General features: G+C 37.4%; 2 protein-coding genes across 3 annotated transcripts; both read right to left on the reverse strand.

Annotated features, from left to right (window-relative positions):
- Window positions 1–527: 527 nt before the first annotated feature.
- Window positions 528–16,229, reverse strand: dcaf1 (DDB1 and CUL4 associated factor 1). Its single transcript, XM_011477235.3, has 25 exons — window positions 15,994–16,229; window positions 13,974–14,104; window positions 13,820–13,896; window positions 13,657–13,730; window positions 13,444–13,557; window positions 12,043–12,180; window positions 11,330–11,926; window positions 10,850–10,951; window positions 10,602–10,760; window positions 10,258–10,437; window positions 9,894–10,103; window positions 9,577–9,746; window positions 9,306–9,430; window positions 8,790–9,025; window positions 7,144–8,219; window positions 6,861–7,059; window positions 5,923–6,005; window positions 5,418–5,502; window positions 5,073–5,306; window positions 4,058–4,151; window positions 3,412–3,516; window positions 3,240–3,313; window positions 3,065–3,160; window positions 2,689–2,968; window positions 528–1,732 (listed from the first exon to the last, which is right to left on the reverse strand). Exons 2-25 carry the CDS (start codon window positions 14,084–14,086, stop codon window positions 1,677–1,679), a joined length of 4,677 nt encoding a protein of 1,558 aa, XP_011475537.2. The 5' UTR covers window positions 14,087–14,104; window positions 15,994–16,229; the 3' UTR covers window positions 528–1,676.
- A 22-nt stretch (window positions 16,230–16,251) lies between these two features.
- Window positions 16,252–22,232, reverse strand: LOC101165553 (protein SSUH2 homolog). 2 transcript variants are annotated; one of them, XM_011477234.3, is made up of 13 exons: window positions 22,012–22,232; window positions 21,858–21,925; window positions 21,257–21,358; window positions 20,063–20,138; window positions 19,833–19,962; window positions 19,626–19,686; window positions 17,898–18,019; window positions 17,731–17,793; window positions 17,568–17,650; window positions 17,362–17,454; window positions 17,132–17,237; window positions 16,810–16,917; window positions 16,252–16,722 (listed from the first exon to the last, which is right to left on the reverse strand). In XM_011477234.3, exons 1-13 carry the CDS (start codon window positions 22,032–22,034, stop codon window positions 16,582–16,584), a joined length of 1,176 nt encoding a protein of 391 aa, XP_011475536.1. In that variant the 5' UTR covers window positions 22,035–22,232; the 3' UTR covers window positions 16,252–16,581. The 2 variants fall into 2 exon arrangements, with proteins under 2 accessions (XP_011475536.1, XP_004070564.1); XM_004070516.4 differs by lacking the exons at window positions 21,858–21,925; window positions 22,012–22,232 and adding an exon at window positions 21,589–21,764.
- Window positions 22,233–24,688: the final 2,456 nt, after the last annotated feature.

Genomic DNA, 24,688 nt, shown 5'->3' on the forward strand with positions numbered 1-24,688 from the left:
AATGTGGGTGAAACTAACTTTCAAAATAAAACCAAGTTGTTAAAAAACATTTGTGATCCAACTGTCAAGGCAAATAAATGCACTGTATTTTTTGAGGGGAAAAAAGATGGATTTATGAACTAAAATGTATAGGAATAAAGCAAGTTAGTTAAACCAATGTCAATGTCAGAGTATAATTTGAATTTTTGAAAGCTTTTTGAATCACCTGAGTCCAATGTTGATAAACAGGTACCATCTATTCCATTGTAGAAATTATCCCTATGCTCCTTCAAACATTAGATTTGCACTAATTCATTCAAATGATCTGTTTTTGTTTTGTCTTTAAAATTCACAATGGAAAAAGCCTAAGGAACTTTATTGCATAATAGTATAAATAAATTGGCCTCCCCTTGTTGCATCATCACATCACACTGTATAATAAGAAAATGTGTTTAACTTTTGCTGTATTTGAACTGTTCCTCTTAAAAAACAGATTTAACATTTGTCTGCAAACATGGGTCACTCTTCTTCAAAAAAAAGCACAGGAGTCAAAGCACAAATTGTTCCGTTTTATTTATAGTAAAAATACTTTAGATACATACAACCTGTACAGTAAATGTGTTGAGAAACTCAAAGGTCTCCAAAAGGGAAAAGTAAATCCTAGAAACAAGAGAACCAAAAAAGTATACCATGTTGCACTGCGTTAAAGTGTGCGTGTGCTAAGCCTTTGCTTTTTCAAAAATGACAGTATCCAACATGTCAGGGGGGAAAAAGAAAAAGAAAAAAAAATTCACACACAGCATATTTTTGCAGCGTTAATCACAGTTTCTCAATATTCCAAGAATTGAAACGGTTTAACCATCAGTCCGCTAATTAACCACTCACTTCAATAACCAATGAGATTTGAGAAATAAAACAAAGTTTTCTGAACTTTATTTAAATAACTGGACCTGTGCTGGTTCCAAGCACACAAAACCCTGCATTTTTCCAACCCTGCGAGCATCCATGGAAGTCGGATCACTTTGTGAGCTCAACCATAAGATTGTAAGGAGCTAAAGACATCCGCTGCCTGCTGGACGGCTGTGAACTTGTGTCACTGGTGTTGTTACAATGTCTGCACTCGCTGGAGTGACAGCTTGATCCAATTCTTCTGTTTACATAACAAAATCAGGAGACAACATCTATTATTGGAACTGCTGAGTGGCTCTTTGGCAATCAAGAGCCCCGTGTGTTAAGATCCCTACAGCTGCCTAATTCACGGATGTTGTTGGGCTGTTTTTTTTATTTATTTTTTCCCAGACAAACTACTTGCCTTGCAACTCACATGTTGTCCTTCAGTCAGGATGGGTAGAGAATTAAAAAGGAAAAGTCAGTTGAGAAGAACCATACTTTGTGTCTTCAAAGATGGAGAGAATGAATCAATTTGAAACAAACTGGCTTTTTAAAAAGCCAATAAAGTGAGAACTTCTAAAACCTTTTTTCACTACATCTACATAGTGGCCTTTTTAAACACATCAAACCAATTTTTAATAGAAAGTTATATACTTTACAATCATTTTTGCCCAATGCCATGTCTCCATGTTCTTCTCTGCTCTTTCCTACCAAGGATCATCTGTGTTTGAGACTTTTGTAGATTATCAAGACAAATAAACTGTGGTTTTCCATGGACCCCACAGTCCTGGACGATGGGGGTATCTTCACTCATTTAGGGATAAGATGATGTCATCCTCCAGATCGGAGTTGTCCGAGCTGTCTGTTGGTGCAGCAGATCAAATGGAGATTTGGATATTAAACAACAAACATTTGGTCAGAGCATCACACTAGAAGAGCAAACGTGAAGGCTTTCTAATTCGTTTTTTATTTTCATACAGGTCTTTGGTTTACTTGCGTCTTTATTCTTAAACTTACTTCTGAAATATTCAAATTTTATTTTTAAAAATAGAAGATAGTCACTCAAAAAGCAAAACCCTTTTTTTGGAGGAAGCTTAAGGTTAGGTTAACGTTTTTTTTTAAAACTGTTCTTAAAATAAGTTAAACAGGCAACAATGAGGCTTTACTCTAAAGATTTTGAAACATGTTTTTCTGACTGGGAAAAAATGTGTTATTACTGAAGGAATATGAAATAAAACTGTTTATGTAGCTTTTAAATTAATTCTCTTTATTTGGCAAAGTGTCTGACAAATATGAATTGAATTGCAAGTCTTAAAAATTAAACAGCAGTTACCACTTTGGAATCATGTGGCACCATAACAGGCACCCAAACACAAAGGAATGACTCCCAAATGAAAACCTTTTTGAAAGTGCAGCAGAAAATAAATGCACATCCACCTCAGGGAGCTCTATGAAAAACATTCCTGAAGGACTCGATTATTCCCCACAATCAGCTGTGTGGAAGCAATCAGGTGGTTGAGTTTAAGGTCAAATCTATGCCAGATCATTCAAACTGTTCTTTTTTATTCTTTTGCTGTGATACAAATAGCAAAAGAAAACTGGCAGTTCATTTCATTAATGCATTGATGAGCACCACTGATTAGATGAAAGACAGTGGCCCTAATAATATAAGTTATCAAAGGTTGTGGTTTACTTTATAGAAAATATGTAATTCACGCTCAAGTACAGAAAATTCTGTTTGAGTCAATAAAACTGAGTTCTTCCAGCAACTTGTAAAAACTACTTATAGAAATGTGTAGACTGCTCACTTATACTCACCATTGTCACCTTCCAGGTCTGCATCGTCATTGTCAGAGTCATCCTCTTCATTATCATCGTCCTCTTCATCCTCATCCTCGTCATCGTCCTCCTCGACGTCTCCATCGTCTTCAAGAAGGCGTGCGACTTCCTCATCGGATGGAGATAATGCTTCATTGCCGTCATCGTCATCATCCTCTCCTCCATTCTCGTTTTCCAGCTCAGCAATGAGAGGATCCGTATCAACGTCATCATCAGAATCGTCATCATCGTCATCGTCTTCGTCTTGGTCATCATCCTCCTGCAACACAAAAAACAAAACTAAAGTTTCAGTCATAAAGTGCAGGTATAAGATCTGCTTCTCAGTTCAGATTTTATGAAAAAAAAAAAGTTTAACCTGATCTTCCTCATCCTCCTCCTCTTCTTCTGCAAGTCGCTGCCGGCCGACTTCATAGAGGCGACACACAGTGTCAGTGTTGACAGAGTCTTGGTTCTATTGAAAAGACAATAACATAGCTTATTTTTGGAAACTTAGGCAAGCCAAAAAGATTCTTTCAAAATATAGAATTTACCTCAATCACAGCCAGATAGCAGTCTTTTGTATCTGTGCAGAGGTCAAATATGTTCCTCTTCACATCTATAGTGGCTGCAAAAACAAATGATGTGTCACTTTCCTGAGAAATTCAAGTCTTTTTAAATCAAAGTCACATAAACATCATGATCAGCTTCTTTAGAAAATCTTACCAATGGGTTTGTAGTCTGTAGCATTAAAGGTCCTAAACGATGAGCCAAATGGACTTTTCATCTGCATTTCCATCATTTCATCTTCATCATCAGCTTGCAGCATAGCTACAAACAGACACAATGACAGACAAGGTTAGAAAACAAAGCAGCTGAAGCTTTTCTGCCCCATCTGCTAAATAATTTATTATTAATATTATTATTACTATTATTATTGGCAGAAAATTCAACTGAAAAGACACATTTTTGTTTTCTGACGTGCTGAATTTAATTTACTTTCTAAAGCATTTCTAAAAGAAATTCAACTGAAAAATAGAAGTGACAAACTTTCTTTTTCAAATAACAGCAGAATACATTTACCGTAACCATTAATTTAAAAAGAAAATTATTTTAAATTGACCATCTGTTTTACAAAATACATGCAATTATACATTTTAAAACAACTTTGGAATAACTTTTAATTGTCATTGCATAAGGCAAATCAAAAACCAAATGAATTAGAAATGCTAATATCAAGTGTCTTTTTCTTTGTGTTGTGATGTCAGATTTTCCAAAACTGGAGTTATTTAGATCTCTTCTCCTGTAAACAGGCCTGACAGTTTGTGGGACGGACGTGTTGAATCGATCCCCTGGTGATTTGTATACTTGCCTCCATAGATGACAGTCCCGCTGTTGTTGAAAACTATTCTGCACTGGTCCAGAGCAGGAACGGTGTGGAGGAGGTGGAAGGTGCGCAGATCCCACTAAAACTGGCAGTTAAGTGGCATAATATTCTTTTTTTTTCCCAGCCTTTGTTGACATTTTAATTTGCAAGCCACACATTTACCAGTAATGTTACAGCCGATTCTGGTTCAAGTGAAAGAAAAACAGTTTCATTTACCGCCTCAATTTAGGACTTCTGTGCATTTTTGCTGTCTAAAAAACATCTACCGTATTTTCCGCTATAAGTCGCCCCTTTTTTTCACAGTTTGGCAAGGGGTGCGACTTATACTCCGCAGCGACTTATATTAGAAATAAATTGAAATAAATACATTGTTAACCCTCCTGTTATGTTCATTTGTGAGGAACAGAGATGATGTTCCTGGCTCAATTTGATGTATGAGGTATGTTAAGTGTTAAGAGGATGTTAAGTGACTCAGAGAATCAGCAAACTTTTTTTACAGTAAGATCTTGAAGGCTAAGGACATAATCTATTTTCCAATGATTTCATAGATTCAGAAATGCAATAGAATTGACAACTGTTTCTACAAATACAGGATGAGAACAGAGTATTAGTTAGCCAATGATGCTTCATGAAAGGAATAAATAAATAAGTATGAGAAAGAATTACTGTGAAATTATGAGATAAACAGTCTGCTATGATTGTGTCATATGAGGTTGTGAAAGTTATTGTATCTTGGTCTCAGATTTTGTCAAATAAATTTTCCGTCAAAATGCGACTCCAGTGCGACTTATCTTTATTTTTTTCTAATTTATAATGCATTTTTGGGCTGATGTGACTTATACTCCGCAGCGACTTATAGTCCGGAAAATACGGGTATTATGTGTAAACTTATTTTGTAAAAAATGCAATATCATAGTCTTTCATGTTTAAAATGGATAATTATTACTCGTTTATCTTTCCAAAGCCTGAAAATTTTAATATATTTCAAAGTAAAGGATACAATCTCAGTGTTTATGATGACCTCCAAGCCATTGGGGTGAAACACGCCGCTGATATTCATGTTGAACTTGTCAAACTTGTGAATGGCCTGAGCTGTGCGCACATCCCAAAGCACTCCGTCGTTCAGCACCAGGTCGTCTGTTGGGTTAAAAGTAGCGCAGTTTTTCTTGTAGTTGTTAGCCAGGTCTGGGTTGTTGAGAGTAAGAGTGACCTGTCCGGTCTGGATGTCATAAATCTGGCACAGAAAAGAAAGAAATGTTCACCTTTTTACACTGCAATATTGTCTGCAATTGTATACATTCTTCTAGAAATTAATAAAAAGAAAGAAATGCTCAATTATACATACACGTGCTACATGTTCCTTTGTTCCAATGACACGATCTTGGGAAAGCTTACTGAACTCCACATAATGGTCCCCAAGGAAGGAATGCCTAAAAACAAAACACACACACAAACAACATTCCTGTCAGCCTTTTTAAAACATTAAAAACTTGTGAAGCAGAGAATTCTAAGCTTTTACTGGATGAAGAAACTGTAGTATTCCTGGGTTTTATTCACAGATTGCAGCAGCGGCCCTGACATTTTCTATGAGTTTTGTTAAGCAAAGTCAATATATTGGTACTACCAAATGAGAATCCCACAGCCGTATATTCATATTACTTTTTTTATTATTTATCCTTTTTTGCCTTTACCCCTTTACACTTTCTTATATACCTTCTTGCTTGGTTTGCCAGGAGCACAAGACACAGAAGCCAAATTCCTTGTATATGCACTGTACTTGGCCAATAAAGCGGATTCTGATTCTGGTTTAAAGCTGGTTAGTGTGTCAGGTTGATGAAAACACCACTCACTTCATGATGAACACCGATTTCATTCCCCACAGTGCAGACAAAGGATAACTCCAAGAGGCTGATGTCAAGAGGAGAGAACCATCCTAAAAAGAAACAATTATAAAAATATTGGAAACAGGTAAATATTTTAAAATCATTTTGAATTCCCTAAAAGTAAACGTCCATTATTTATATTTGGAAAATCTGCATTTTCAATGTATTAGGGTAACCTGAAATCATTCAATATAAAAATGTTTTCTTGTTCAAAATATTATTAGTGGATAAAAGCTGCCTGTTAAAAAGCACATTCTTATTTATGGATATTTGTTTGCATTTCTGCCTAAAAAGCACTATGAAGTAATTATTATACATTGTTCCCTCATTTCTGTTCCATAAATAACCTGCAATAAACTGCAATAGGTGAAATCTGATTACAGATGTTTTGAAGGCTGTAAAAGCCCTCAATGCACAATTTATAGACTTTAGTCAGACTGGCATGAAGTTTTTTACACTTTTCTCTCATTTAAACTCTTAAAGTTCAAACCTAGAAAAATAAGTCCAGTACTAGAGAATGAGAACAAAGATCTGATCACAAAGATTTATGCAACTCTGGCAAGCGGAATAAATTCTGTACAGGAGAGGCAGCATGGAGAAGATGGATTAACAGTGTCAACAGCCAATCAGGAGGCAGGAAGTGTACTGTTAAGAAAAGGAAGCAAGGTTGTGCTTGAAAAAAAAAAACATCGGTGAGACTGCGAAAGGTGAACCACAATATAGCAAGGGAACAATGCAACAGTAATTTCAAGAAGACTGTTTTTTTACCAAACAATAAAAACACAGTCCATGTCCATTTCTATTTCATTTGTTTCCTACTGTCACAAGATTCCTCTGGTCATCATCATCATACCTCTACATAATTACAAAGGCATGACACCATCCGCCATGCTTCTGGTACTGACCCGTGACGGCTCCAGGTGCGTGATAGCTGAACTGTGACAGCTGTAGCTGGCTTCCTCCTGGCCTGTAAACACATTGTAGAGCTTGAGCTGCCCTGTACACGTCCCCAGCATCAGAAACCGTTCACGAGCTGAAAAGGCACAACACATGAATCCGCTCTCATCCTCGTCTGCTTCCCTGAACACAGAGATGGGACGGAACCTGGCAAACAAAGGGGAGAATTCGGAAAGACTTTTAGAGGATGACTATGGAAACAAACTGACAGTTGGTATTAAAGCTGCAAACCTGCTAAAAATGAGGTGTCTGTCAAAGCATCCTCCATCTACGCCTCCGTATTTTGGATAAATCACTCTCCGCGTGTGTCTTGAGGTGAAATTGGTGGGGGCTTGGCGTCTCTGCTTGGGCTCGGGACATTGGTGGGGGGTGAAAAGAGAAAAAGGTGGGCAGGTAGCAACTGGGTTTTTACAGCGTGCGTGCTGTTCCCGGAGGTACTCTGTGATAATACTGTCTAAAGCAGGCGGGGAGGGCAGGTGGCGGTCAAACTGCTTCTTCATCGCTGGACTCTGGCTGAAAGCACCATGATCGGACTTCTGCCGCAGCACTCTGGCTTTCTTGCAGCTCATCGTACCGCACGTTGTTTGCCGCTCACGGGAGAAAATGATGCGTCCAATCAGCGGAGAGCTGCTGTTACAATGTGAGGCAGATGTGGAGGGAAGAACATTAGAAGAGCACACAACCGGCTGGGACGTGGAGGGGCGGCTTTGAGGATGACTGGATGCCTGGATGGGAGTGTGTGAGGGGTGGTTCCCAAGTCTTGCCCCAACGCCACTGGCAAGCCGTGGGGCACGGGGTATTGTGGCAACAGGTGAAGCAGGCGGCGGAGGGGCCACAGATGGGAAAGCAGAGGTTGAATGAGAAGTATGTGACAGACATGTCATGGGGAGATCTGCTTCTTTGGTGAGTGCGGTTGCTGTATCATGAAGGCCTTTAGCCAGAAGGTGGTTTCTGATAAGCAGCAGCAGTTCTTTCTCTGGGAAGGTGATTCTGGACTGAGCCACAACGCTTGCTCTCTGCAGCCAAGCCAGGGACACATCTGTCCCAATAAGCAGCGGTTTCCCAGAGATCCTTTCAATCAACTCTGCTGCAAACTTGCAGAACTTCACATGTTCGCTGCGTTTATCCTGCAGCACAGGCTCCTTCATAAGCTGCTGAATGTGTCCGCTGCTGAACAGAGGCAGCTTGCTGATGATCTGTCTGACAGAGGTGGAGCGCGACAGGCCCACCAGAGCTTTGCAGGCCAAAGCTCGGATCTGATCAGCATCTGTGATGGGCATCTTCACCGTCAACAGCGAGAGCAAAACCTGGAAAAAGACAAGAGTATCCATATGTCAAAGAAATTACAGCAACATGAGAATATGGACCAAAAGATCTGCTAAAAACTATCAAAGAAGGTCATCTGTTTAATCTTCTAAGGACTGATCATCGCGTGAAATTTTTTTTTTAAACACTCGAGTCTTAATTTTCCTTGCCTTAATTTGCAGTGATTAATCCTTCTGACACTAAGACTTAAAAATAAAAAATTACACAGAAAAAAAACAACAAAAACTGGAAATTGCTATAACGAGGGAACTCTGTACAACAATCAGCCTCGGATTATCTAAAATGCATCCTCGAAAATGTATATGTATAATGGTTTCGTTCACTGCATGGATACGTGCGTTTGTGAGGCAATTTAAAGCTAATAATGGTTTTTTAAGTGCATCAGGTAAAGAACCTCCAAATCACCACTGCCAGACAAAGTAGAATCTGTCTGTAGGTACAAAAACTTAGTAAATGTAGTTGTTGGAAACAATAAAAAATCTAAAACTATAAAGAAAAGGTATAAAGAAGAAACTTCACATGGGTGGTTAAAAAGTAAAAGTCAGGTCTACCTTGATGCCATTGTTGGACTGCACCACATTCCACATCTTAGTGAGCACATTCTCACTGGATTTGCTCTGCTGTGGGAGGCGACGGCGGGGGGTCCCGGCAATGAACTTGCCGATGCTGCACATGCGTTTGTCCGGCGCGCAAACACAATTGATGATAACTTGCAGGGCGGACTTCTGAATTTCTGCATCATTCACAAAGATCTCTCCCTCTGCTACAGCCAGGACTATACTCATCCCTGACGGAAAAAGAAGACGAGAGAAAGCCTCAAGAATAAAATAGGACTTTTCTGCTCAACACCGCACAATCGATAGGAAGCACACATGAATAAATCACAATACAAATCTGCTGAATTTTATTATGTTAAAATCCAGATTTTAGTGAGTGACTTTAAAAGCCAACACACCCAAGCAACAGTTACAGATGTTTTATGAGATAAAAGGAACCAATTTACCAAATGTATACACAAGCAGAATGAGACTGTAAAAACTTATCAGCATAAGAACATTTCATCTTACCCACTGTGGAAACTGTGGCTCCTCCGTCGTCCAGCACAGCAATAGATTCACACAGCAATATTTGGGTTTTTGGAACAACTGTGAGGATGCTCAGGATGTCAAGGGCATAACGAACTGTATCGCTCCTGAGGGAACAAACAGAACATTCAGTGTCATCCCTGCTGAACTACATCTGAACTCACTAAAGTGCAGATTTAGAAGGTTTTGAACGGTACAAGAGAAAAACACAAGAAAATGAATAGATTTTAGAGAATGGCTGCCCTGTTGTTACCTGCCATAATAGGTCCTCCATTCACAAGCAATGGAGATAAGTTGAAGAAGTAGCTGGACACATGAGAGCTTGTGAAAGACCTCAGCTGGTTCCCAGTACAGTCGAAGAGGACCGTACTCTATCAGAAATTCCATCATTTCTACCACCTGCTCACGACTGTAGCTGACCGCCTGACAGGTAACACAAGAAAGCAAAGTCTTACTACAGGAAAACAAAGAGATTTTGGACCAAATGCAGCTCAAAGTAAGTAGCTACTTAAAATTATCTTTATCATAAAATGCTCAGTGGTTTCAAATCGTTCTCCGTCCTCGGTTTACCTTGTAGTACGGCTGTGAGTGAATGGGGGCACCGCCCTCGGTGCGCTGCAGCGATTGCTTCACCTGTTCCACCTTTATTGCCAGATGGGCTTCAAAGTACCTGCGCAGAGCCATGCAGGTGTGCTTGGCCGTCTGCCTGCTGGAAAAAATCTCGTCATCGCTCAGAAGCGCTCCCTGGTCCTCAGGGTTCAGGATCTCCAGTGTGCTAATCTGAAAATAGTGGAGTCAAGTCAAACATCAAGACGCTAACCATCTGTTAAGTTAGAACCAGCAACTGCATTGACGGTTCAGTTTAAGAGGGTCTCCAACCGGTGAAACAGATGGTCAGGTTTACAGAGTAACACAGCAGACTGGCAAGTCTTACCAGATTTACTAGCCGCCGGAGTCCATCCTGTCTGTCAAAAAGCTCCAGAACAGCACGGAAAGAAAACGAGATGGAGAAGAACATGGTTGCGTGGCAGCAGCCGGAAGCATGTGAGCATTCCAGCAACCAGAGTGTGTAAGCAACCACATCTGACAGGATGGAGTGGGGCAGCATGCACACCTGGACAGGAGGAGACACAGGAAGAAAAGAGTTATGCTGAAATTCGTGAAGGAAAAAAAGTCTTTTAAAGAAATGATTTCATTAAATTGTCTGCAGACATATGAATCTGAAAAAATAAAATCAGCGTGGTGAAATAACTCATTTATTTTTGTAGGTCTTTGTACCCTTTCCATGGCATCTTGGTTGTAGGCTAGATAATAAAGGCACAGTGAGACTCCAGTAGCAGCCATTGAAGGCCTGGGAATTTCCAGCAACTTCTGAACTCCACCATTAGCAACAAACTCGGCTGCAAACTTTTTATGCAAAAGCAGTGAGGCCAGATACTGCGAGAGAAGGAAGCAAAAAACACAAACTTTAGGCGTTTGCTTTTGCCTCCAACTTATAATAGTCAAATGCTGAAAGGAAAGTTTACCTTGAGAGCTTCAAATGTTAGCTGTACATCATTGGTCTGCTTTAAATCCATATAGTGCATGAGTAGTTCACAAGCACCCATCTGCATAAACACTGCCAGCAGCTGTTTTTTGAAGAGTGAGAAGGAAATGCATGTTAAAAAAGGTTTCAGTACTTCAAAAAACCTTTAAATGCCCATTTGTCAAAAATTGTCTCTATATTCAATGCACAAAATGATTAGCTTTACTTCCTCTAACATATAACCTAAAATGACCTACATCAGTCATTCAAAACAACTTTAAAAAAATGTATTCTAAATCGTGCCAGAGTCCATCTTAATCAACAGCCTCAATTATTTCTGCAATTCCAGTGCAACAGTGACACCTACTGGTAGGTTTGTAAATCTAGGGTCAAGTACTTGGCCACAGCTAAGTACTAATAATTAATTAGACAGTTTCAAAGCAGTTTGAAGATTTGTACAGGCTGATGGAAGGAGACCAACCTCCTGATACTCCCCCAAAGGAGTAAGATATTGCAGGATAAGCCTCTGCTCGATCTCGGGGGTTAAAGGGTACAGATGATAGTTGTTGCCGATCACCCAGGGACTCATCTCAGACCAGCTGCTGTTTGAAAGCTCACTGAAGCTCCTCTCTGGCTCAGGCAAAGAGAAACTATGCTTCTGCTTTGACGTCCTTGCAGTCTCCCTTTCAGTCCTTCTTTTCAGGTAACTGCTACCGTCAGGCAAACCTGGGTGCGTCGATAAACCTGAGGCGGACATGGGCTTCATCATGGTTTTAACGGCTGAGTTGACGCGGCTGCTCGTCTTGTGAGGAGAGTTGAGATGGAATGAAAGCTCGTTCTCAGGCTCGTTGGGCGAAAAAGAAATTTCCCGATCTTCCTCTGGTCCCATCCCCTGCTTGTCAGCTCCATTTCTACTTGGTGTGAAGGGCTTCTCTTCAAAGCTTCGGTCAACAGTTTCCTCGTCTAAAGGTAACAAAGGTGCACTTAGACTCTTCCTTGGGCTAATTCGCTTGATTTCCCTCTTGTTCTCGGCATCTTTATCTTGAAGCTCACGCAAACGATGCAGCATCAAAGGAACCTTTCCGATAAAAAGAATTTAAGAAAACAAAAAAAATATTAGGAATATACACTCATATATGTGACATTTTACACTTTTTTAGGAATTAATACAAGATATAAAAAGTCTTTACTGACCAAAACAGAGTTCTCCTCTCTGTAGTTGGCAGCAATGTCCTGGTTCTCCATGGCACCTGCCAACAATCCTGTGGCATAAATTCTGAGAGGCTGCTCGGCCTCTTGAGCCCACTTAAACAGCCGTTCCACTATTCCCTCCTGACAAGACAAATTTGTAAAAGCAGAACACTTCAATTACGAGATTATAAAGCCTAATTTAACGGGGGGATGTGTTAATTAATTTGATGCTTGACCAAATAAAAACATTTGATAAAAAAGCAACCCTTTAAATAGGAAAGAAATGTCACAGTAACATAGATTTACTTTTACATCAAAACATGGTGTTGCAGGAAAGACAAGAAGCAATAATTGAAGATTTAATCTTTCTTGCTATTAATTTTGAAATTACCTACATAGGCAAAAAAAAAAACTAATGAAAAAACAAAAGCTACTATACTTGCTTTAGCTAATGATATTTTACTAAGTACAAGATTCACAAGTATAATAGTTATAGTCTAAGTAGTATAATTTTAACAATACATCAAAGTGTGTGAAAATTTACTATTCCATCACTTCACAGAATAATTAAAGCATTAACCTGCTTTTCAGTATCTGTAAATTAGAATAATGTTGGAATGCATAAAAGCAAATATGAGGCAACTCATATACATTATTCAAACACATAAGCAGTGTGCATTAATGCTAAACAATGTTCCTGCACCAACTCCAAGGCTATGTCCAAATTTTCTTGACTACGCCCCTCACTACTAAAACTATATAGTGCAGGACTATTTAGTATCCTGGATTTTAAAACCAATGCAGACAGACACCATTCTCACTTCTTTTTTTTTTATTGCCAATTACAGCACTGCTTTCCCAAAAAAACCTGATAAGTCCGAACATTGTCAGTCTGCCCCAGGGCAGCTGTGGCTACATCGGTAGATTACCATCACCAAGTATAAATGAGGAGTGAATGAATAATGGGCACGAAAATAATTCCAATCCATTGTTATTATTATTACTTAACAAAGACTATTCATTAATCTTCTGTGTTCTGAAAAACTTGGATAGCTTTTTTAAAAAGAAAAAATTGTTCAAACGCAATACATTGTGGTGTATATTTGCCAATCTTGTGACCGTTGATGCACACTAGATTTTCACAGACTTCTGGGAAATTTATAGGGCAATGGATTTTGAAATTTTAGATTCGGACAGCTCTAGAAAAAAGCAAACGCACTATATAGTCCACTAAGTAGAGAGTAGTGAAGGAATTCGGACACAGCTCGAGTGTTAGCAATTCAGTAAAATACTGAGTAAAATCTTTTATCCTGTGCAGGTGTCCTCAGTACTGAAAGTCATTTTGAAGTAAGTTTAAAAAAAAAAAAAAGAAACACATTGGCAATGAAGTCAGAGACAACAAACCTTTTCTTGAAAAACCACAGCTGTCTCTAATCCAGGCATGATGTTCTGCAGCAGACGGCAAGCTGCTGCATTGAGGGGGAATTCCCTGCTCGTCATCACATAGTTGTTCACCAACTAAAATACAGACGTTTTAAAATGATCTTCTGAGTAGACTATAGAATATGCTTTAACTTTTACAAGAAAAAAAGAATACATTTGCTCATCCATTCTTACAGTGTTCATGAAGTCATCATTCTTGAACAGGATCTTCAGTAGATGCCCTAACATACATTCAGGATCAGCTCTCCCTGGTGGTCAAAAGGGAAAAATACAAAAACATAGAAGAAACTTTAAACTTGTATTTGAGCAATTGTTTGTATTTTTCTCTTCTCCATACCAGGATGCCGATCATCAAACGGGTCGGGGTCTGCTTTGTGGTACTCCTCTGTCTCCTTTTCAACAAGCTCAGATATTCTGAAAGTTACCGCACATCAAGAGATTTAACATCACCTTTAACATCATAAAACACAAAAAATCAGAGACGCACTTACTTTGTAAGAAGGTTAACCAGGTCTTGTGTGCTGCCGTGCTGTTCCCTTTCCCACTGCTCCAGCAGAGCAGTCAGCTCCGCTTTTGAGTCCACACTGGCGGGTGCTGACGCCATTGTGATGCCTAGAAGGGCCTGAAGAACAAAAAGTGCACCCCTTTATTTAAATTAACAAACGGGTAGGAGCATGAAATCAGACAAGTATTGCACTGATAACAGATTTTTTTGCGCCCTCCAAGAACTGGTGACAAATATAACTATTTATCTTAACAGGCTGAATAAAGTCAATTAAACATCCAACGAGATGAACATTAAAACAGTAGGCTGAAATTCCATTCAACACTTATAAACTTTGTGTGAGGAACTGCCTCTGAGGAAGTATGGTGACTTTTCACAGGTGCAACTGGAAATACTCAGAACAAAACGGTTAAAGACTCAAAGACCCTCTCCGATCATCTTTCATTCCATTTTAGAGACATTCCTAGTGGTCTTTTAATTATGATGATGCCATGTTTTACTTAACACACACAAAAATACAAAAAACCTGAGTCACTTTTTAGGACAGTTTTAGTTTCATACTCGGAAACACATTTTTAAGCTTATTTGTTTCTTAATGAAAAAAATGCCACATAATGTTAAAAACACCAAAAACTACGGTATTTTCATTCGTGTTAAAGTTTACCAGTGAAAATGAGGGCAAATCTTTAGCTAACTATTGGGCTCAAAGTGTCAATTTTGGAGCTTTAAAAAAAAAGGGGGGGGGGGGGTCACATAATCCACTAAGGTCGGGTGCACTGAAGACTTGTTTTGGTGTAAACGAATCACGCAGAAAACAGGAACCGATAAACTCATGTAACTTTTTTGCCTGCTGGTAAATAAACAACCAGACACGTCCCTATATGACCTCAACTACCTGGTTTTTTTATTAACCCATGTAGTACTTTTTGTAATATTTCTTGTTGAAGGCATGGTTAACCCTTGTGCTATCTTAGATGACCCCACCCTTACTTTGACGTGTTCTCCCTACCATGACAAAGGTGGATAGAGGTGGAAAGATTTCATGTAATCCGTGGACACCAGTGAAGATCACAAGTCATTGAAGAAAAAAGGTTCAGTCAGAGCACTGTCTAGTGGGTCTAGATGACCCCACTCCCAATGGTAAAGTCCTTAGGATAACACAAGGGTTAATAATTACAAGAAAATTCGTCCTTTTTTAATTCTCTACTGGTAGCTTTTTTTAAACTCACTCTAATGATTTTTTGTAGCGATTTGTTCAGCACTTACTGTTTTCGGCAAGAATTAAACCTAGTAAGCAAGTCGAAAAAAGGGTTGCTTTTTCTGGTCATCTTTTTACTGCTTCCACCCGTCGTTGTTTTATTTAAATAGCGAATCGTTTTGATATTTTATTTCGACAGCTAGTGTTGACTGTTAATCGCCATAATAATGCAAGTCGTGTTTTTTAATTATCTCCTCCAAATGTTTTATCAAAAATCCAGTTAATATTTGATTTTGTATCACAAAAAAAGCGCCAGACACAAAGACTTGGGGGAAACAAACATTTCCGCTTCACTGCTTCATAACCGACTGTCTGCACGTGTGAGTTCCTCACGGGAATGCAACTGTCAAAGTTGACCCGAAGTTAATTGCTTATTAATCTTTTTAGAATTGTCATTTAGTCAGAATTGAAGTATAAGTTATTCATTTAAACGTTTTTAAAGACATTACTTTGTTTCTTTAGCTGTCCTGAGCAACACGAAAGTGCCGTGCTTCATGCGTTGTTGTTTGCTTTGTTGTTTGCTTAGCAAATACAGTTGCTTCACACGGCAGCTGAGCTAGCCTAAAGCGCTAGCTAGACACAATTGTCTCTTAAAACTCTACATTTGTAACGTACAATTGCTCACAAATTTCGGGAATTGAAAAACATCATGGTCAGATGTTTTAATGTCATTTACATTAATAAAAGAACTCGTATTTCAAAACACAAGTGGGCTTAGTACAAGTAAAAGCATCACAGATGAACCTACCTAGTGGTTAGCCAGAGCGCTAACTTTACCTTGCTCCTCCAAGTTCCTGCTTGATATCCTCGATATAAACAAAAAATCGACCTACCAAAATAAGTCCCAATTTAGCTGCTGTTTGAAGAATTATAATACATTGATTACAATTTTACCGGCGTCCCTTAATTCGCTTATTTTACAGCTTTCTGTTCACGGTTTATTATCATTATGGCGAACACGTTCTTGACGTCATTCAACTGCGACCGTCCATTGTTAATGACATCATTCGAAAAAATAAAACTCGTTTATTAGCATTTTTTATGAAAAATATAGTCAACATAAAATACAAATGCATTTAATGTGTAATTATTCAAATATAATAATTATTGAAATATAATAATTATTAAAATCATAATTGGAGATTGATTTAGTCAAAAGGTTAAATTGATAAAAGTCTCATTTTTTTCCTCCATTTGTCCCATATTTTCCCTTTATGCTTTGATTTCCACCGTAATTTCCAACTTATATATGGGTAAGTGATTTCAGTCAGTTTTACTGACCCACACATCCTGTGGCTTTGATTGCTAAAACAGAGCTCATCATCTGCTCCCACAATTACATTACAGAGCAACAACAGGTAGCAGGATAATTATCCGCACTGACTTTGAACTCATTTCCATAAACAAAATAAATGTGGGATTCCCCTTTCCATGTGTAGGTGACTTTTGTGACAGGGATCAGCTCGATGGTTTGGCGCTGAAAAGAAAATAAGGTTATTTTGAATGGATTTAATTGAGGAGATTTTGAATGAATCCAATTATACCAAAATAAATAAATAAACACCTGCCGCAAAACGCGAGATGTCTTAAAATATTTTCCCTGGTGTTCACTGACAAGACGCTGGGAAGCCTGTACCACAGTGGGATCTGGAAAGCCCATCACAGGGTACACCTGAAACAGTCAGTCACAAGCATAACATAAGCAACGGTCACTTCTTAAAATGTACATTTACTTAAGCAAAAAAATACAGAACTGATAAAAACAAAACAAAACTTCCAACTCAAGTAAAAGATTATTTTAAAAATGTAATGATTGTTTACTTGCATAAAAAACACCATTTATGACCAGATTGTATTCTAAAAAGACAGTTTAAAAGCACTGTTACCATGGGTTGGGAGTCTTTGAAAAGCTCCTTGCCAGACACTTCACGAAGATTTTCCATCTGAAGTCCACTGCGCTGTTCCACAACATAATCATCAGTGTTGTTAGTCCTGCAAGGAAATACAAAAACATAATCAATAATAGAAGGAAAATAAATGTTAACCGAATAAGATTATTATAAAGATTTCTCTTCTAAATATACAGTATAGATTGCTGCTTCACAGCTGTTCCAACCATTTCACAGTGAGGTTGATGAAGACAAGAAGCTGCTGTTTTCCATTGCAAATCTCACACATCCTGGATCCTTGCCCATTACAGTCATTGCAACTGTAAGGAAAAACATTTGGAAACTTAGCAAGTTCAAAATTGTGCACACTGTTGTATTTTAAACTGGTTTCCATTTTCGCTTTGTTATAAATCTAAAGGTGTTGACTGCGTACGTCTCTCTGCCTCTGCCATTGCAGTGGTAACATCTGTCATCTCCAATGCGGAATCCAGATCCATTGCACACCCAACAGAGTTTCTGACAGAAAGAACAATTCCATTCATTTGCTTCTTGATTGAAGCAGAGCGGAACCTTTTCATCCTCTGGAAAATACTTACGTTACCAGCTCCAACACAGTCTTTGCAAGGTTTTCTCCCCATTCCCACGCAGCTGTGGCAGTTCTGATGATCAGTTTTTGTTTAAAAAAATAAAAATAAAATACAAAAAACCTACTAATGTAAGATGCAAAGATGCAACTATGTTATAATATTTTCTTATGGCTTACCTTCACAGATGACGTGTATGGAACTTTGATGCACTGCCTCCCTTCCACAAATAAACTGGGTAAGTTTGCAGGAATATCCCAAGGCCCCGGAGGTGGCTGTGCATAGGCATCCACTGTTTGGCCTGGTCCAAATAAAACACCTTGTTAGGCTGCCATAAGGATTGACCCAGTACTAGTAAACTACTAGAGAAAACATTGTTGTCCTAAACTTTGTGCAAATGTACCAATAAGAATTGATGCTACTTTGAAGACAAAAAGTAGAAACACCAAATGTTAGTTTGATTTAGATTTTTCTTTGTTTGCTCATTTTGAATTATATAAATTCAATATTATTGAAAATATAACATTAAATAAAAAAAGTTTGCACCAGACTGAATCATGCTCATGCTGCTGTTAGATCGGCACTGCAAGGGATTGTGGGATACCATTCCCTTTGCCTGTCTAGATGGATTTGGGTTTAAGTGTGGGTTTTTGACCAAATGTTTTTACCGGTAGTTGTTTAGCCGTCTTACTGTGTATTGTCTAGTTATTTTGTCCTACGATGTTTAATTCTTTCTGCACCATGAGTGAGAGGGAGGGAGAGGATGATGAGTTTATTTAACACCCCTACATTCTATCATTTTAATGTTAAAGACGGAGTAATGGTAGATGATTGCATGCTACAATTCCATATTGTTTCTTTCATTTTATTGTTATAAAAATGAGAATATCTACAGGCTAAAACATAGACACATGTAAACACATGAGAGTTCAAGAAGTACGATAAATTAAGATGGAAAAAGATTTAATTGGAGTAATATGACATTTAGATAAATATCTAAATTTAAGTTGTAAAAATAAATATTGAATTGGATAGACGTAAAAAGTTAGGTTAAATAAATTTAACTCAATTACTTGTTACCAATAGAAGTATTTCATTCAAGTGGGCAAAACTGGATAAGTTATTTGTGTGTGTGTATATATATATATATATATATATATATATATATATATATATATATATATATATATATGCGTCACATCGAAAACAGAAATAAGATCAGAAACTCGTGCGTTTAATTTGTCTGTTCTTTTTCTCTCTTTCTTTTGCTGATGATGCAGCCGTGTCATTTTTTTGATGGGTGTATAATCTTCATACGCCGTCATTAAAATCTAGGAGTCCGTCTCACTGAAGTATAGGGCTCTCTTTTTTTCTCTCCACACGTTTCCATGGTGACTCCGGAAATCGGCGATCCATTGAGAATGTCTTTATGTACTTGACATGCACACGCATTAACCGAGGGTTACCAAGTCGAGCGTGATTACGATAACTCATATCCGGCCTTTTGAAACCGACATACCCAGAGTAAGGGTAAGATTTCAGGGTTAAAGTCAGGGTAGTTTAAATGTGCTTTCTGGAATACCCCCCTGGAGGCCGGGAGTTTGAGACCTGTAGTCTATAACAATATGTGTTTCCCAGACAAGCTGGTTTAAATGAAATCATTTTTTGGGTTTTCACCATAAAATATACATAATGTGTTTTTTATGAATGAGTATATTTTTTTATGATTGCTAAATGTTTTTTATAGTTTCCTTGTGATGTGCAAGATAAATAATTCCGGTTTCAATTATGACTGATTTTTGCACACAACCATTTCTTTACTCTGAAACTTCCCATTTCAAAATTTCAAAAACTAACATTGTAAATGTGATTATGAGCAATAAATGCAGGCAGTTACAGATGCATACCAGAGTATGGTTCATTGCTCCATTCTGTAGATCGCGATTCAGTAAATGTCTCTAGGCGATACTGGAAAGAGAAATAAAATATACATCAGACACAAAAATATTTATTCTTGTATTTAAAGATGTAAATGCCAAAACAATACAAGGAACAGAATTTTGATGAAGTTTTTCTTTAATTATTGCCCACACTTATAGCCTCCATTCTCTTACCCTATATGTATTGAAGGCCTCCATGTTGGTGATCACGCCATCTTTTGCAGGAGCAGAGCTGTAGCAGCATTTGCTAGAGGCAAAAAGCATGAAGGCCTCCCGTGCAGTATCTTCAGATATAGATGGGATGCTGAAAGTCAATGTCACATTGAATAATTGTTTATGATGCTTTATAATTATAATTGGGTATTTGTAATAGCTTAAAAAACAAGCTGAAAGAAAGACATTACTTCCAATTTGGCTGTTCTGGTCCAGGTGTAGGCTGAGGACCTGGGTAAGCAGGCATGGGGGGTGGCAAAAATCCCCCTACAACACATGGCAAAGTCCTTTACTCTTATTTATCTGTGCACAGCCTCCTTATGGTTGGGCAGACCTGATCCAGACACAGCTTGGATCAGGTCTGAAATAGCTCAATAATTAACTAATTAAAAAAATATATATTTTCCATTCATTTTAATATTCTTATATCTCAAATTCCTATTTTTTCAGTAATTTCTGAGCATGTTTTTAGGAACTTCCTGTTTGTCTTTTTAATTTTCTTGTGCATACCACAGTTGAAAAATAAAAAATAAAACATTTAATTAATCATGTGTTGTCATGTTTTGATCTATTTTTTTGTGACAAGTACTTTTTGTTGGGTATATTATATCAGGTAAAAATTACCCGGCAAAAGTGATGGTGTAACTTTATACAGCAAAAGTGTTCTAGGGTTAACCATATCTATTAAACCAATCTTTAAATGTGTTGTAACATCCTCGGTTACCAACTGTCATTATGAAGGTTTTCTTGAATTTGAATTTTATTTGAATATTTCTTAGTTGATCTTCTGACATTAAACCCAAGTGTGCTTTGTGAAAGGCTCCAATACATCTGCAACACGTGTTGAGTAACAACTAGCTTTTTTTTTCACGACAATTGCTTTTGCGTTTCTCCATTAAAATTGTGTGTATACAGGCCATTTAGACCATTGCATTTATGGCCCATGTTACTCATCAATTAATCAGATGCTGCCAGTTGTTTTTTTCCCTGTCTTTGGTCTGATTTTTTTAAGTAAGTACAATGACAAATGTTGTATAAGATGATAGGAACAGGAGGAAATGATTGTTTCAAGATTGCAACTACTTTGAACTATGACAGCATTAATCTGTTTTTTGTTTGTTTGTTGTTGTTTGCTGATTTATGGCAGAATACAATCAGTTTTTAAGCAACAGTTACAATAAAAAAAGAATCTAACCCGTTTTATTAAAGTATTTTAAAACGCTATTTTCCAGCTTTTTATTATTATTACTAGTATTTGTTATTGCTGTTGTTCTTCACCGAACCAAACAATATTTGGACTTATCTTTATGGCAACTTTTGCATTGAACTTTGAATTACAAAATTTAGGAAGTTGAGCCATGGGAAATTGTGCAGAATGACAGTACCTCCACCCGCTACTGTTCCTTCATATCCCGGCATGCTGTCAAACATGGTGGCCGGCGGAGCACTCGGGCCGTAGGATTCAGCGGTGGGTGGACCCAACATAGCTGGAACCAAAACGAGAACAACAAGTTCAGTGAGACATTTTTAAACGTAGACCTTAAGATTCAACAAGTCTTCTCAAATGTTTGCGAATAACAAGAACCATAGATAAATTTTGTTGAAACACCCAAACCGCCACGAACTCTGTTACTGAAGTGAAATTTCATTCATGTTTGATGAATTATCTATAATTGAATATACTCCCATGATTCCACGCGGTGAAGAAGCCACTTACCTTGCCCCTCCATGTTAAACATTTTGACACCTTCAGTAACACTACAGACTCTGGACAACCTTCTTCCTCTTCTTTAATGTAAATGTTTTCTACCCTCCGTACGCTATGACAATCTGCTGTGTGCTTGAAGACGCCCAACGTCACAAACAATCACTACGGCTATGACGTCACTCCACCGGAAGCTTCGCTGCAATAAGCCAGATTCCATCGTCTTAAAAAAACAAATAACTGAACAGTGATAAGGTTTAGTATCGTGTCTTGGGTCATACCTGCAGTCCCTGCCGCTGCTGGGGCATAACATGGGTTCGCCACTCCATACTTATTACTTTGACTGCCGCTAAAGACAAAGAAGAAAAAAAGTAATAAGAAGCAACAGTTAGGGTTGCAAAGAACTATTTTGTTGTACATTTGTAAGATTCTTACCTCGCAAGGGGCTGGTGTTCCATTTTTGGAAGCTTTCATCAGTCAAACAGGAGAATCTGAGCAGTGAAACTGAAAGCACACGAAGGGGCTTTTGCGGAAATATATCAAATTGACCACTGACGTGACAAAAAAAAATCATTGACCTTTTACAGAACAACGCCACTCCCCAGCAATTTACCGCGATTGGTTGTTCAGTAACAAACGTTTTTTGAGTGTCTGTGTTTCGTCTATGAAAGAGTTCTTTAAACAATAGCGAACTTTGTTCTCCCTTAAGTGCGTTTTTGAATATGTAAATGTAGAAATAATCTGTTTTATATCTTTATTTATTTTCAGGGGACAATTTACGTTAGGCAAATACAATTAAAAGATTGTGGCTATACGTTTCTGTGACATATACCTGTAATACTAATTTAGCCTTTATTAATTCATGAAAAATCGCATTGCCTCGACACCGAACCACAGTACCCATAAGCCATTGCTGTAAAAAATTGAAAAGTCCTTTTCTTTTCTTTTTTTCTTTTTTTTAAACTTTATTGTACAAAACGGAAGTACTATACAAAACACAATTTTAAGAAAAATAAACTTTAAATATGCCAGGGCAGCATACATATTACATGCATTTTACATAAAAACATTCAGGTTTCTACAACTTTCGTATAAACATACAGCTTTCTTAAGGCATTTTGAGATATTACTGAGATATATGTCAATTTGTTTGAGTAACACAGGGGAAAAGAATAGAAGATGAAAAAATTTGAACTTATGAATATAAAATTTGTCAAATAAAATAATTATTAATTATGTGTTTTTATTTGAGTCCAACTTTTTACTATGAAAAACAAAAATTATATATTCAAAATTTCAGAGTGAAGTTGGGGTAAATATGTTTTCTGATAAATTGTTCCCAAAAGATTTTAATTTCAGCACAGTTCCAAAAAAGATGGTTAATTGTTTCTGGTTGTGTTTTGCAAAAAGTACAGTTAGGATCAATTGTTTTAACGTATCTTATTTTTATTCATTGGTGGGGTAAATTTTGTGCATTATTTTAAAAGAAACTTCTTTCAATTTATTATTTATCATACATTTTTGGGTCACACTCCAGCCTTTCCTCCAAATACTATTGGGAACAAAACGTCTCTACTAGGTTTTAGTACATGGTACATAAATGACATCCCTTTGAAACTGGGCACGTGTTTTTTTGTTGTTGTTCTTGTGTGTAGGAGTAAAGCAGATTTTTCCTGTGGTGGTGCAGCTGCATCCATAGAGGGCATTTCTTCATTCGTAGCACTTGTTTTAAACATTTGGCAAATTTCTTTGGAAACAGCATCAAACACAATGGCATACTCTTTAGGAGTTACAACAAAATTGCATTTACAGCTGAATTCAGTATACCTTAATAAATCCTGTTCGTGTCAAAAAGTTGGCCCACCAGTAGAATTTCTTTCTAAACCAATGTGGAAAAAAACAAAGATTTGTTCTTATATAATATGTATTTGTTGTTCCAAATAAAGAAGTTATGGGGAGAGAAATTGTGTTTGTACAGAAGTGCTCATGAAAGAAGAGCTTGTTTGTGGAATGCCGATAGTTTAGCTGGTATTTTCTCAACATTTCAATGACAAAGGAGAAGAAAATTAAGGTTGCCTTAGTTTGAAAATATAAAATGTGGAAATATATTCCAAATTGAAGTAGGATTTTTTTAGGTAAGATTGGACCTGGTTCATTTTAAATGTGTTATTTAGTGTTGTAAAATCAAGAAAGTTTAGTCCTCCATTCTTGTACGAGTTCATTAAAACAGATTTTTTTAAATAGTGTATACGATTTTTCCAGATAACGTTAAATAAAATTTGGTCAACAGATCTTAGTGTTTGTCCACGTACAGAGATAATGTGAGAGATTCCCTCTGCTTTTGACAGAAGCACTCTGCCCTTTCAAGCCACAAGTTAAAACGTTGTCTAGTTTTCTCTATTACGGGACTGAAATATAAAGAACTTCTCTCTAGTTCGTTTTTGGCAATGGTAATCGCTAGGTATGTTACACTTTCTTTGATGGGAATTTCACGTATGGATCCTGTTTTACCATTTTTAATAGATAGTAATTCATATTTTTTAAAAGTAAGATGAAGTCCAGAGACATTAGAAAAAGCTTTTATAAGATTTAGGACTCAAGAAATTTGATTTCTGTCTTTCAAAAAAGGGTTGTATCATCAGCTAGTTGGCTAATAAGAATCTCTGCCATAGACGGAGATGCCTTTCAAATTATTAATGTAATCAGCCAAGGTTTGAGTGGCTAATAGAAATAGATATGGCTGATGGGGCAACCCTGTCGTATTCTTCTTTTAATATAAAAATGGGGATGTGCATTTTCCATATAAATTTATTTTTACGGTTGTTTAGTTGGTGATAGTAACGTATAAATAAAGACAGCAGGTATTGCAGGCTGGAAAACAGCTGCACTTTTTCAGACCATAAATAAATCATAGATCATTTGTTTATGAACGTATTGAGGATTTTGGAGGATTTTTACTGTTGGTGTTGCACAAAATTAGGAAAATGTCAAATATTTTTGGAGTAATCCCACTAATGAGTTCTGTGATTTAATTTTTGATGTTTTATGAGACTTAAACATGATTTTCACAATAACAGGTTTTTAAATAATCAAATCCCTCTGATACATTTCA

Source organism: Oryzias latipes, chromosome 7 (assembly GCF_002234675.1).
Source record: "Oryzias latipes chromosome 7, ASM223467v1".
Taxonomy (NCBI): Eukaryota; Metazoa; Chordata; class Actinopteri; order Beloniformes; family Adrianichthyidae; genus Oryzias; species Oryzias latipes.

What these genes read in the sequence shown, in the direction of transcription:
- LOC101165553 (XM_011477234.3), bottom strand. Translation starts at nt 22,034, where the DNA reads ATGGAACACCAGCCCCTTGCGAG. An exon ending in GAACACCAGCCCCTTGCGAG is followed by an intron (nt 21,926 to 22,011) that starts GTAAGAATCTTA and finishes CTTTGTCTTTAG; the next exon opens with CGGCAGTCAAAGTAATAAGT. An exon ending in CATACACGTCATCTGTGAAG is followed by an intron (nt 17,794 to 17,897) that starts GTAAGCCATAAG and finishes ACTGATCATCAG; the next exon opens with AACTGCCACAGCTGCGTGGG.
- dcaf1 (XM_011477235.3), bottom strand. Translation starts at nt 14,086, where the DNA reads ATGGCGTCAGCACCCGCCAGTGTGGACTCAAAAGCGGAGCTGACTGCT. An exon ending in AGACACCTCATTTTTAGCAG is followed by an intron (nt 7,060 to 7,143) that starts GTTTGCAGCTTT and finishes TTTGTTTGCCAG; the next exon opens with GTTCCGTCCCATCTCTGTGT. An exon ending in CAAAGGAACATGTAGCACGT is followed by an intron (nt 5,307 to 5,417) that starts GTATGTATAATT and finishes TTTCTGTGCCAG; the next exon opens with ATTTATGACATCCAGACCGG.